The sequence below is a fragment of the Acinonyx jubatus genome, chromosome E4 (genome assembly GCF_027475565.1).
Source record: "Acinonyx jubatus isolate Ajub_Pintada_27869175 chromosome E4, VMU_Ajub_asm_v1.0, whole genome shotgun sequence".
Taxonomy (NCBI): Eukaryota; Metazoa; Chordata; class Mammalia; order Carnivora; family Felidae; genus Acinonyx; species Acinonyx jubatus.
This window is the reverse complement of record NC_069395.1, coordinates 37,024,633-37,036,718: the sequence shown is the minus strand read 5'-3', so window position 1 is coordinate 37,036,718 and position 12,086 is coordinate 37,024,633. Positions and strand designations below refer to the sequence as shown.

At 44.1% G+C, this 12,086-nt stretch overlaps 1 protein-coding gene and 1 long non-coding RNA gene across 2 annotated transcripts; one reads left to right on the top strand and one right to left on the bottom strand.

The window, feature by feature from the left end:
• Positions 1–507: 507 nt before the first annotated feature.
• Positions 508–2,123, bottom strand: LOC128313125 (uncharacterized). The gene is made up of 2 exons (XR_008293386.1): positions 2,000–2,123; positions 508–1,531 (listed from the first exon to the last, which is right to left on the bottom strand). It is a non-coding gene; the product is annotated as an uncharacterized LOC128313125 (long non-coding RNA).
• A 308-nt stretch (positions 2,124–2,431) lies between these two features.
• Positions 2,432–10,181, top strand: SLC30A1 (solute carrier family 30 member 1). The gene is made up of 2 exons (XM_027074487.2): positions 2,432–3,700; positions 5,330–10,181. Exons 1-2 carry the CDS (start codon positions 3,091–3,093, stop codon positions 6,229–6,231), a joined length of 1,512 nt encoding a protein of 503 aa, XP_026930288.1. The 5' UTR covers positions 2,432–3,090; the 3' UTR covers positions 6,232–10,181.
• Positions 10,182–12,086: the final 1,905 nt, after the last annotated feature.

Here is a 12,086-nt window from a genome sequence, read left to right as displayed (position 1 = left end):
TATTCCAACCATTTCCACAGGATGTCTTGACCCAAAAGGGGCTCCCTAATTTCTCTATAGGAGGTGCTGGTTGGAAGGAGATTTGAAGCTGTGTTTACACAACAGGATCAGATAAATGTCCATTGTCCATACCAAAGGAGGGGAGATTATGAAGTGCCAAGACTCATCTCCCCACTCCTTACTACTGCCACCATCCAGATTTCATTGCAAATTTAGCACATTAAAAACAGCCTCAGTATTTTCCCCTTAAAATCAGCTCCCTTCCCTCCCAACTTCACCTGCTTAGTGCAGGATTTTCCCTGTCAGGTTAAAACATTTGAACTACCTTTGTTAAATTCTCCTCCTTAGTTTTCACCCTCCCAATTAATCATCAAATCCTATCAATTCTTCCTTTATAATGTCTTGGAAACTTTTCTCCATTCTTTTCTGTTACTGCAGAACAGAAATAGATGAGGATCCAGCTCTGTAGTGTGGATGGGGAAATGAGAAACACACCACATACAAATAGGGGGAAAATAGAAATATATTTTTTTAATGCAAAATAACAAGGCTCCAAACTAGCCTTATGTATAGATCCTGAGGCACTGGCTAGCTTTGCCTTTGTCTTGTTTTGTCCAAAACAGTGGGGGTTCTTCCTCCTGTTCAGGGGCTGTGGTGAGGCCTTTCAGGGGTCTGGCTTAGGTTACCTGATTCCAGCCACCCCTCTACTTTAGGATCGGGAACTCTTCACTTCCAGATGAACTAATCTCCACTCAGTGCATATGTTTGCACTCTAAATTCATGTTGGTACAAGTTATTGAGTATTTCATTGTAATTTAAACATTTTATACGTTTGTATTTTACCTCCACCGGACTAAGCGCATTCTTCCTTATTCTCAACCGCCCCTCCCCTTCCCCATAGCAACCAACACAGGGTTTGGCTATTTGTAGTCCATAAATAAAATGTTTGTTCAATCATAGAGCCTTAGAATTTTAGAGTCAGAAAGAATCTGAAGAGATCCTCTTGCCCAATCCTTTATGTTTGAAGAAACAGGTCTAGAGAGATTAGTGGACTCTTCTAAAGTCACACAGCTGGCTAGTGACAAAGCCAGCACCAGAACCCAGGTTGCCCCTGCTTGAAGTCTGTAGCCTAAACTGTCCTTAGATAATCAGTGACAGAAATATCTGCCTTTACACAAGGTCTCCTAGGGATGGTGGTGATAGGTGTAAATATTTACTGATATATTTACAAAGACTCAGTTCTCGCCGCTTGCGAGACTGCTCCTAAGGTCTAACTCCTCAGCTCGGTGTTGAGCAGTCCCAAGTTCATGCAGCACTCCTTTACGGATGCGGCCTCATCCCGGTTCTTTGACAGGACCCGCACCCCACCCACCCCAACCCGGGAGTCCCGTACCCACGGGCTCCCCCTCTCGGCCCCTCCCTGGATGCAGTCTGTCACACAGCGGGCGCGGTCTCTGGTCTCTTCTACTGGATGCAGGCCGGTGGAAGCCCAGAGGGAGGGTCTCAGGCCACCCGCCAGGCGGGGTCTTGGCTTTGCGGAGAAAAAATTAGAGGGCAAGCCATTTAGAGAAAGGGACAAAGGTGTATCAAGCATAGAAGTGAGAAGGGAGCTACTCTCCGGACAAAGCAGCCGTCTCTCCTCCCAGGTGAGGAAGAGGACCGCCCCCCTCCGCCTCTAAAGAAAGGTTTTGTAAGTTTTTCAAAATCAGCTAACGTACAGGAGGGGCTTATTCCTAAACTTCAAGTTTATCATTTACACCGAGCGGTTAGTTTCTCTGTTGTCTTAGGGTTGTGGAATTACCCACAGGGAGCAATTTTAAGAATGTCCAGCCTCTATGACTTTTACTGCCAGAGGGAGTCCGGTCTTGTGGTCTTCCATGAGTGGGATCTTGTGACTTTTTATGACCTGCTGACTTTTAGGTTAAGGGTCAGCCTAAATACCAAAATGGCTTTACTTAGGTCAACTTGTCTCCCCAGCCTCCCTTCCCTCCTGCCTCACCACGTGGACTCAGCTCGGAGGATCAAAGTCTGTTTGCTGCCCGGCCCCAGTAGGCGTAAGGGGTGCTGCGAGGACCCGCAGGGCCGGAGGAGCGGCCCCGCCGTGCTGGGGGACCCCGCCTGCCCTGCCCCTCCCCCTCTCCCCCACCCCCAGCTGCACGCGGCCCGCGCCCCCAACCCTCCCCCACGACGCCCGCCGCTGCACCCGGCCGCGGCCCCCGGCCCACGCCCGGCTCCCGGAGGGAAAGGCCCCGCCCCCATCTGTTCGAGCCCCGACACCGCCCCTTCCCGCCCCTCCGGGCCTCCATCCAATAGCGAGCGCAGATGGGCGGGGTGCGGAGGCTGTCGTGAGGGGGCCCTGGCCAATGGGGAAGCGTGCCGGGCCTGGTGGGCGGGGCGTCGAGGCCTTGTCACGCTCGGGTCCGTGTGAAAACGGGGGTTCCGAGTGCAAAGCAAAGTTTTTTTGTAAACCGTCTGCAAAGGAGGGGGGGCGAAGAAGGCGCCGGAGACCGGGCCGAGTGCAGCTGCCGTGGCCGCCGCCTTTTTAGCTCTTCAGGCGTCGGCTCCCGGGTCCGAGCCACAGCGGAGGAGACCAGCAAGGGAAAGACCTGCGCGGAGAGCCTGCAGATGCTCGGAGCCTTCGTAGCGCGGAGCTGCCCGTCGCCCGCCCCCGCCGCCCGCCTGCTCCTGCTCCTGCTCCGGCTCTTCGTCCCCGGGCTCCGGGAGCCCCAGCTCCCCGCCGCCGCCGCCGCCGCCGCCGCCGCCTCGGCCTCCGCCGCCCCTCTGTGGGTGTGCGGACTGCTGGGGCTGAGCCGGGCCTCCGCGCCGGCTCCGAGGACGGACGCCTGAGGAGCTGCGCGCCGCCGGCCCGCCGGGGACGCCCGCAGGCGCGGGGGCTCGGCGGCTTGACCCCCGGGCTCGCCCCCGTCCGGCCGCGGAGGCCCGTCAGCGGTTTCCCCAGCGGCCCGGTCGGGCGGCGAGAGACCCGCGCGGCCCTCCCGCCTCAGTCGCCCGGTCGCCGGCCGCCGGCGACTCGCCGCCACCGCCAGTGTAGCCGCCGGGCCGCGCTCGGCGGGCCCCTGAGCCGCAGCCATGGGGTGCTGGGGTCGGAACCGGGGCCGGCTGCTGTGCATGCTGATGCTGACCTTCATGTTCATGGTGCTGGAGGTGGTGGTGAGCCGGGTGACCTCGTCCCTGGCGATGCTCTCCGACTCCTTCCACATGCTGTCGGACGTGCTGGCGCTGGTGGTGGCGCTGGTGGCTGAGCGCTTCGCCCGGCGGACCCACGCCACCCAGAAGAACACGTTCGGCTGGATCCGGGCCGAAGTGATGGGGGCTCTGGTGAACGCCATCTTCCTGACCGGCCTCTGCTTCGCCATCCTGCTGGAGGCCATCGAGCGCTTCATCGAGCCGCACGAGATGCAGCAGCCGCTGGTGGTCCTCGGGGTCGGCGTGGCCGGGCTGCTGGTCAACGTGATGGGGCTCTGCCTCTTCCACCATCACAGCGGCTTCGGCAACGATTCCGGCCACGGCCACTCGCACGGGGGTCACGGCCACCCCAAGGGGGCCCGCGGCAAGAGCAACCGCACGGGGAGCAGCGACAACAGCGTGACCCCAGGCGAGCAGAGGCCCGAGCAGGAGGAGACCAACACCCTAGTGTCCAATAGCAGCAGCTCCAACGGGCTGAAACTGGACCGGCCAGGTGAGAGGAGAGAGTGGCCGCCGCAGGTGGTTGGGTCAGGGGAAACCGGGACCCTAGGCTGGCCTGGGGCGGGATGGCCCGCACGCCCCCTGGTGCCCGAGCCGGCCGGCGCCGCCTCCTCCCCTCGCCCTCCGGGTCCCGCACCCGCGGGGCACACGAGGAAATAGGACCCCTCTCAGCCGGGTGCTGGGAGCCGGGGTGTCGGTGGGGGCTGTGGTTTGGGGAGTGGGAAAAGGGTCAGGAGGTGACCGTCAGCCCGCCGCAGTCCACAGCCGCACTTGGCTGCCCTTACAAGAGACTGCCTGCTTTTGGTTTTCACAGGATCAAAAGCGCTTCCTGATTAAATTTCTTGGCCCTTTTGGGAAACGGAGAGAACCCCCAATTAGTTCATCCTTGGTCGGTGGCTACTTGAAACCTTGCCCTGCCCGAGCGGTTCTTAGGCCCCTTAAGCAAGTTTCTCAGTACGGTATTCAGAGCCAGCTAGCTTTGGACTTTGCCGAGCTCAAAACCCTGGTTGGAGGTTTCTTTTATGAACAGCAATGTGTGTTTCAGTTAGTTGTCTAAAGTCGAAGCCTAATCCTGACAATCCTAGGTTTAGGACCTGTCTGGTCGTGTTTGACATTTCACTGAGGACTTTTCTAAATCATCCTAAAATAAAAGTGATGGCCACTTATTAATCTTATTTTTTACTGTATGCTTTTCATTCTAAACATTATTGCTCCTGAAGGTAATTTGGAAAATGTTGAAAGGCGATGGAAAAAGGAAATCAACCCAAGTCCAACTACCCAGGCTCAAAGACATTGACAATTTGGTGTATTTCCTTCCGATTTTTTTTTTTTTCCATTTACATTTATTTGCTTGGTAGTATGATGCTACACAGACAATTGTTGCTGTTTTCAAGATGCAGGGTGTCGTGTTAATGATTCAACTTGTACGTTTGAAAAGGTTTAATAAACGATTGAATTTCCCCTCACCCATGCTCTTCAAGGTGTTATTGCAAAGAAAATTAAGCTGCTCTGTGTGCATACAGTAATTCCTTTCAAAGATGGATACATTTGGTTTAAGAGCTAGTAGGGTAGATGGTGGTCATTTATTGTGGCTTTTCCTGAAGTTTATGATTGTTGATGGGTTTGTGTTGTTGATTTTTTAGTTTCTGAACCCTCTCCACCAAGATACTCTATGGTTTACATTCATGATAAAAGTTTAAAAGTTAGCCACTACACCTTAATGACAAAGAGTGACTAGAGCTGTGTGTCAGATCAGGCACCGTGGCATTTGATTTAGGGGGATCGTATTAAATTTTATATTTTCTGTTTGTATATGCCGAAAAGTATAGTGGACTGTTCCCACCCCCACAGAAAAGATGAAATTTTGGGGGGAGGCGGGCAGATAGGAGAGTGGTCAGGAGGATGGGGAAGTGTAGTGTCTTCTTAATAACTTGATTTTGCCCTGGCCATTTTGCCCTGGCTCATTCCCAGTATGTCAGTTTATAGATTAAACTGCCCTAGGCACATTTTTAAATCATATTTTATGAAAAATGTTCACCTCCTTGACTAAGATGGAGTTAGATGAGGATGTGTGTGTAAACACCTTAAATGTATTTGATACAGCAGTTTTCTTTCTTTGTAGATCCAGAAAAGTCCAGAAATGATGCAGTGGAAGTACAAGTGAATGGGAATCTTATCAGAGAACCTGACCATATGGAATTGGAAGATGATAATAAGGCTGGACAACTTAACATGCGTGGAGTTTTCCTGCATGTCTTTGGAGATGCTTTGGGTTCAGTGATTGTAGTAGTAAATGCCTTGGTCTTTTACTTTTCTTGGAAGGGTTGTCCTAAAGGGGAGTTTTGTGTGAATCCATGTATCCCTGACCCCTGCAAAGCATTTGTAGAAATAATTAATAGTACTCATGCAACAGTTTATGAAGCTGGTCCTTGCTGGGTGCTATATTTAGATCCAACTCTTTGCATTGTAATGGTTTGTATACTTCTTTACACAACTTATCCGTTACTTAAGGAATCTGCTCTTATTCTTCTACAAACTGTTCCTAAACAAATTGATATCAAAAATTTGATAAAAGAACTTCGAGATGTTGAAGGAGTTGAGGAAGTTCATGAATTACATGTTTGGCAACTGGCTGGAAGCAGAATCATTGCCACTGCTCACATAAAATGTGAAGACCCGACATCATACATGCAGGTGGCCAAAATCATTAAGGACGTTTTTCATAATCATGGAATTCACGCTACTACCATCCAGCCTGAATTTGCTAGTGTAGGCTCTAAATCAGGTGTAGTCCCATGTGAACTTGCCTGCAGAACTCAGTGTGCTTTGAAGCAATGTTGTGGGACCCGGCCACAAGCCCCTTCTGGAAAGGATGCAGAAAAGGCCCCGACAGTTAGCATTTCCTGTTTAGAACTTAGCGACAATCTAGAGAAGAAGCCCAAGAGGACTAAAGCTGAAAGCATCCCTGCTGTTGTGATAGAGATTAAAAAAATGCCAAACAAACAACCTGAATCATCTTTGTGAGTCTTGAGAAAGATGTGGTATTTGACTTTTGCTTTAAACTGCAAGAGGAAAAAGACTCCATTGAAATTCTAAGTTTGCCAAGTAGTGTAATTGAAGTCCTTGTCTGGTCACACAGTTTAATTCTATTTTTGTAAGAACATAATGGGACTGCTTAACATAGTTCTATATTACAACTTTGTGATTATTAGTGCAGAGTACAGCTATGCTGTAACAATTTTGGAAAGCCAGTTTTAACACTATGTTACATTTTTGTTTAAAGTATAAACCTTATATAACATAATGACATTTGATTTCCAGTTTTTCCATGGTAAAAAATTAATTAGGGGGATAAATAAATTAAAATTGTTACTGGAATTTCTCTGCTTTTCTTTTCCCCCAGTGTTATACTTTATTTATTAGAATTAGAATCACTAAACTTTGAAAATCATCAACAGGTTCGTTTCCTTTGATGTTTCGGGTAATATTTATTTGCCCTCTGAGATCATTACATAGCATAATGGCAGCATGTTTTTAAGAATGACTCATGGATATTATTAGGAAAGGCTCCCCTTTTTCTTCACATGGGGTATTTACGATACTAAAGATCAGTTACTGTCCTGGATTCTGTCTTGCTGAGTATTATTCTAATAAACAATTGAGATAATTAACAAGTTGAACTATAGTTTACATATGATAGGGCATATAAGAGTAAGAGCAGGGAAGAAGGTTCACCAAATTAAATATATAGATTGTGGTAAGTTAATATTCAGACTGCATTTCTAAATTATTCGGAGAATCTTAACTCATATCTTCTTTTACCAAAGTTAGTCTAAAATGTGGACATGTTCACCAGCATCACTTTCTTTGAAAGATTGCCATTAGAACATTGAGCTGAAAGTTGGCTTACGAAATATATACAGTAAGTATTTTTAAGGCCGTTAAAGCTAACCTAATAATTACCTGTTAAATGGCAAGCTTATTCATGTAATCTTTTCAGTTGTAGATATTTACAAAAAACTTAACGTTAGTCGTTTCATGGTGACCAATCATGAATGGATCCAAACAGCTTTTTTCGAGCACAACCAGCAGTTCTTGTGCTTTGCCCAGAGCCACTGACTTAGGGGGGAGAGAAAAGAAATCTAAGGGTTAATGCAATTTGGATGCTAAAGTCTTAGAAAGTGAAGTTAACGAAGGCAAAATTAATCATTAAGATTCTGTAGGTCATCCAGTCTTGACCTATCTCGGATCTTCTAATAGTGGTCTATTTTGTAAGATTGCCACAGTACCTACACAGCGTGTTCCTGGCTATGACATTGTTGCTGTGGGTTTCAAATCCATACACAAATATTATTTAAGGCTAGTTAAGTTATATTTTTCTTGACAGAGAGGGGCTATGCTTTGTGAAGAAACTAGAGTTTTGTCCTCAAAAGGATGAATAGGAGTGTCGGTTATCATGTATAGCTCTATTTTTCTAGAAATAAGGTATCCTGACTACTTCAGTAACTTTTATAGCTGACTACTTTTGGGGTGGCTGTCTTTTGGGATTTGAAATAATTCATTGTTTAATGGGTCTTAAGATGAAGGCATCGGCATTGGGCAGTTAACTTTTTAAAGGGATCTTTTGTGGTAGATGGTGTGTTTTTTTCTAGTCTAAGCCTGTTGCTGGCAATGGGCCTATTTAAGAACAGCTGATTTTTCCAATGAGAATGAGGTAATTTTAGGAACACCGTTTGTAAGTTCACATTTGCTATAATGGGCCAAAACCGTAACCTGCCAATTTGCAATACATCTTGATCTTTTAATACTCTTATCTGATAATTGTGTAATTCAATTCCTAAACTGGAAGTTACTTTGAATTTTGCAAAACAGTTTTTTAAACATGAAATTTGGGAATCTCCTTACTTGGGTAAACGAGAAAGAAAGCTTGAAACTGTACTGTTATCATGTACATTCCTGACTTAACACTTAAAACTACAAAACATTTCATTAAGATCTTAAAACAGTCTATGTTACAGAAACATTTTGGTAACAATGCATACAATAGGATAATTGGTAAAATACATTCAGTGGGGTTTTCTTTACAAATGCTCTATTGGGTCTTTCTTAAAGGTTGTACAACATATAAGACATCAGCTAACTGAGTTTTTGTTTTTGTTTTTGTTTTAATGGTGTACAGGCATGGAACAAGGGCTTTTTTTTTTTTCCCCCAAAAGTGCTTTGAAGGTAAAAGCCTTTAGATTTCAGTTATTTCACTTTGCGTAATTTTTAAGTAGCTTATATGTAACAAAGTGGTACCACAGAATTCTTTTTTCAGAGGACTTTGTCATAATAGCAAAATCAGTGGGCACTGACTCACCTTTTGAGTTTTAGCAGAGAATTATTTATTTCTTTACAATGCACTTTCTAACCCATTTTTAGCATTATCTTTTAAAAAATGCTTTTATATTTAAATATTGTGGGATTTAAGTGTCTTTTCCAAAATAGCTTATTCCTCCCTGAAAGAAAATGAGGGGAATACCCTGAATTAGGAGACTTAAACCCAATATTTAAATATGCTTTTTATAGCAATGCATCAATTTTAGGAGGTGCATCTCTCCTGCTGGCTCTTTTATATTTGAGCAAGATCGGTGTGTTTAGAATATGTGTTTAGAAACTTGTCTGTTGTCTCGGTTTCGTGAAAAGGAGGTGCTGCATGTGCCTGAATTAAAACCAACACAAATTTTTCCAAGCCAAATGCCGCCTTAGTGATGAGAGTGATTTCATTCTCCACTGTCACCTTATAGCTTCTATGATTGTTTAAAGGTTTTTTTTGAAGGGCATCTGCATTGTAAAAATACGGACCAGGACCTTTTAAAAAAGTCAAAAAAGGACAAAAGCTTTGGTGTATGAATTTTAGCGTTTTAGAAAACAATGTCTGGATAACTAAGGTATGTAATTTGAATAGGAAAAATTTCCATCAAGAGCACCTTGAAAAATCTCAATAGGTAGAAGACTATGGTTATAACATGTTTGTATCTTGTTTAACATGCCCAGTTAATTTTGAATTTTTGAAAGTTTGGGGGGAAATGGCCTATGGAACCCAGTGTGAAGTATTTGGTAGGCTAACCGGTATTGAGTTGAAGATTTTCACTGTTTATAAGCAGATATCGTTTGAATGATATAAATGTCATTTACCTGCTGTCTTAAGATGTTCACACATACACAAATATGGAGAATAATTCTACAATATGGAAATATTTATTTTAATAGAGTTTCAGTTAAGTCCTAAAACAGTGTTAAAACTCTTGGGAAGGTGGAGGGTTTTTTGTTGTTTTTTTCAGTGGAAAACTGTCAAATACAGTGTTTGGCCACCTGAAATGGGAATTGTAATAGCACTATTTTCATGTAGCGCTACCAATATTATGTGGCAATGCTATTCTGTCGTACTAACAAGCTCTGGAATATTTAGCGGTCCTTTTCACTGGCACAGGACCCTTTTGTATGTCATTCACTTTAAACTTTTAAACCAAAAATTTTGTGGTCCAGTGTCTTTGGCAAAAAGATGCTGAAGGGAATGTAACATACAATTGTTATGTGGCTATATATAAAAAGACACAAATTGCCCTGTTATGGTTCTGCCTTGAAACAGCACAATGAAGCGTATCAATGTATTCTGTGATTCTTTATGAAACTTCCATGTTGTGTTGTTTTGTGTCAACCATAGCCTGTCCTTTGGGCCAGATGTGGCACAGTTAAATGCAAGTATCATCTCATTAAATGCAGATGCAGATCAAATGTCCTTTAGTGCTGCAACATTTTACCTGACTTTTTGTATGTTTTATGACTGTGCGTTGTTTTCCAAAGCTGTTCCTACCTCACCATGAGGCTTTATGGATTGTTATGTATTATAAATGTTCTTTATGAGACAGACTACTGTGTTTCTTCTCATTTATTAAATGTCAAGTAGAAAAATAAACTAATTTTAATATCTACTTCATCATTTTATGCATGTGGCCTCCCCTCCTATACTAGGCTGGGTTATGTAGACTTAAGGTATTTAAAGGGAAATTGCAGCTTAACTTAAGTGTTGCTAGTGCACAGAGTGACCAGGTTATAGGATGGTAATGGGGAAGGAAAAAAAAATGTGGGCAAAAATTGCAACCGAAATTGAAGGGCTAACACTGCAAAGGCTCACTAACATGAAATATTCAGTGGCTGTGAAATGTTTTTGTTACAAATATTAAGCTCACATGTTATATAATTATAGGTTGACCTGCCTCTTTTGGTACTTGCTATTTGTAAGCATAGTTACTAATATGGATTATTAAATGTTTTACTATTACATGATCATCTGGAACTACTAACCCAAGAGTACATTACTACATTAGTTTGGTTATATGAGTTCAGGACTGTGATAAATGTAGTCTCTCATATAAAGAATTTCTTTAAAGAACTTGTGCTTCTGGCTGGGAGATAAGCAGATAAAAGTTGCATAAGAAAAAATCAAATTGGCAATAAATGGCAATAGATAATAGAATTGGTAAATACAGTAATACTCCAAAGAAGGGATGAAGATCTTTGGAAAGGATTCATGTACATGGGGGCTGAGAGACAAGGGCATGAGATAGTACAGAGGGCTGAGGATCGAGAGGTAGGAACTTGCTAACTGGTGCCATGTGAACCAGTTTGAATTTGTTTTCTAGGAATGGAGGAAGCCATCAATATTTGGAAAAATGAGAAGGTGGAAAAGGACACAGGTTAGCTTTGGCATGGCAAGTAGACAGTGTGAGACTGGAAGTCAAATCAGTTCATTAGGTATTCAATGCTAAGAGAATGAACTAGTTCCCAAATACCCTTGCCAGCATGTACATATGCATACCACATTTCAGTTGATTTCCAAACACATCCTTTGTTTATACCTTAACTCAATTTCTGAAATCAAAATGCACAGATATAATCAGTAGTATCTTATAGCTGTTGGCCAACTTATTTTCTTATCTGAATGTCATCTTACTATTAAGAGTTCAGAAAAGAATTCTCAGGCAATATGGTCTTTCAAGAAGTATTTGCCAACATTCCCTACAACATAATTTCATGTACTATGCATTGCACATCTGGATGAAAGCTGTTGCTTTTGAGTTAAATGAAAATACTCTAAAAGTCATGAACATTTTTTAATGAATTTTGTAAACATTTCTGAGTCTTCAGAATTGACCATAATTTTTGCTCCCCCACTGTAGTCTATGTAGCTTTTTTTTTAAAGTTTATTTATTCATTTTGAGAGAGAAAGAGTGTGAGTGGGGGAGAGGGCCAGAGAGAGGGAGAGAGAATCCCAAGCAGGCTCTGTGCTGTCAGTGCAGAGCCTGATATGGGGCTTAAACTCATGAACCATGAGATCATGGCCTCAGCTGAAGTCAAGAGTAGGCTTAACTGACAGCCACCTAAGCGCCCTGAGCCCTTTTTTCTTGTAAATCAAGGAATTTATGGCACTTTGTTGCATTTGCTTATTTATAAACTTGTTTACCTTTTAGATTACAAACTATGAGGTCAGAGCTGTCGTCTATTTATCATCTATATCATCTATCATCTATATTTATTATTTGAGAGAGAGAGCCCACAAGTGGTGGAGGGAAAGAGAATCTTAAGCAGGTTCCACACCCAGCCCAGAGCCCAATAGGGGGCTTGATCCCACAAAGTGTGAGATCATGACCTGAGCCAAAATCAAGAGTCTGAAGCTCAATTGACTGAGCCGCCCAGGTGCCCCTATCTTTATTTGCTCAGGATTTAGCACAGGGACCGGCACGCTGTAGGAATTCAAAGGTGTTAAATGAATATTGAGGAATGGTGGGAGTGGAACAAAAGAACACTATTCATAGCTAAAATATACCTAGCACTGA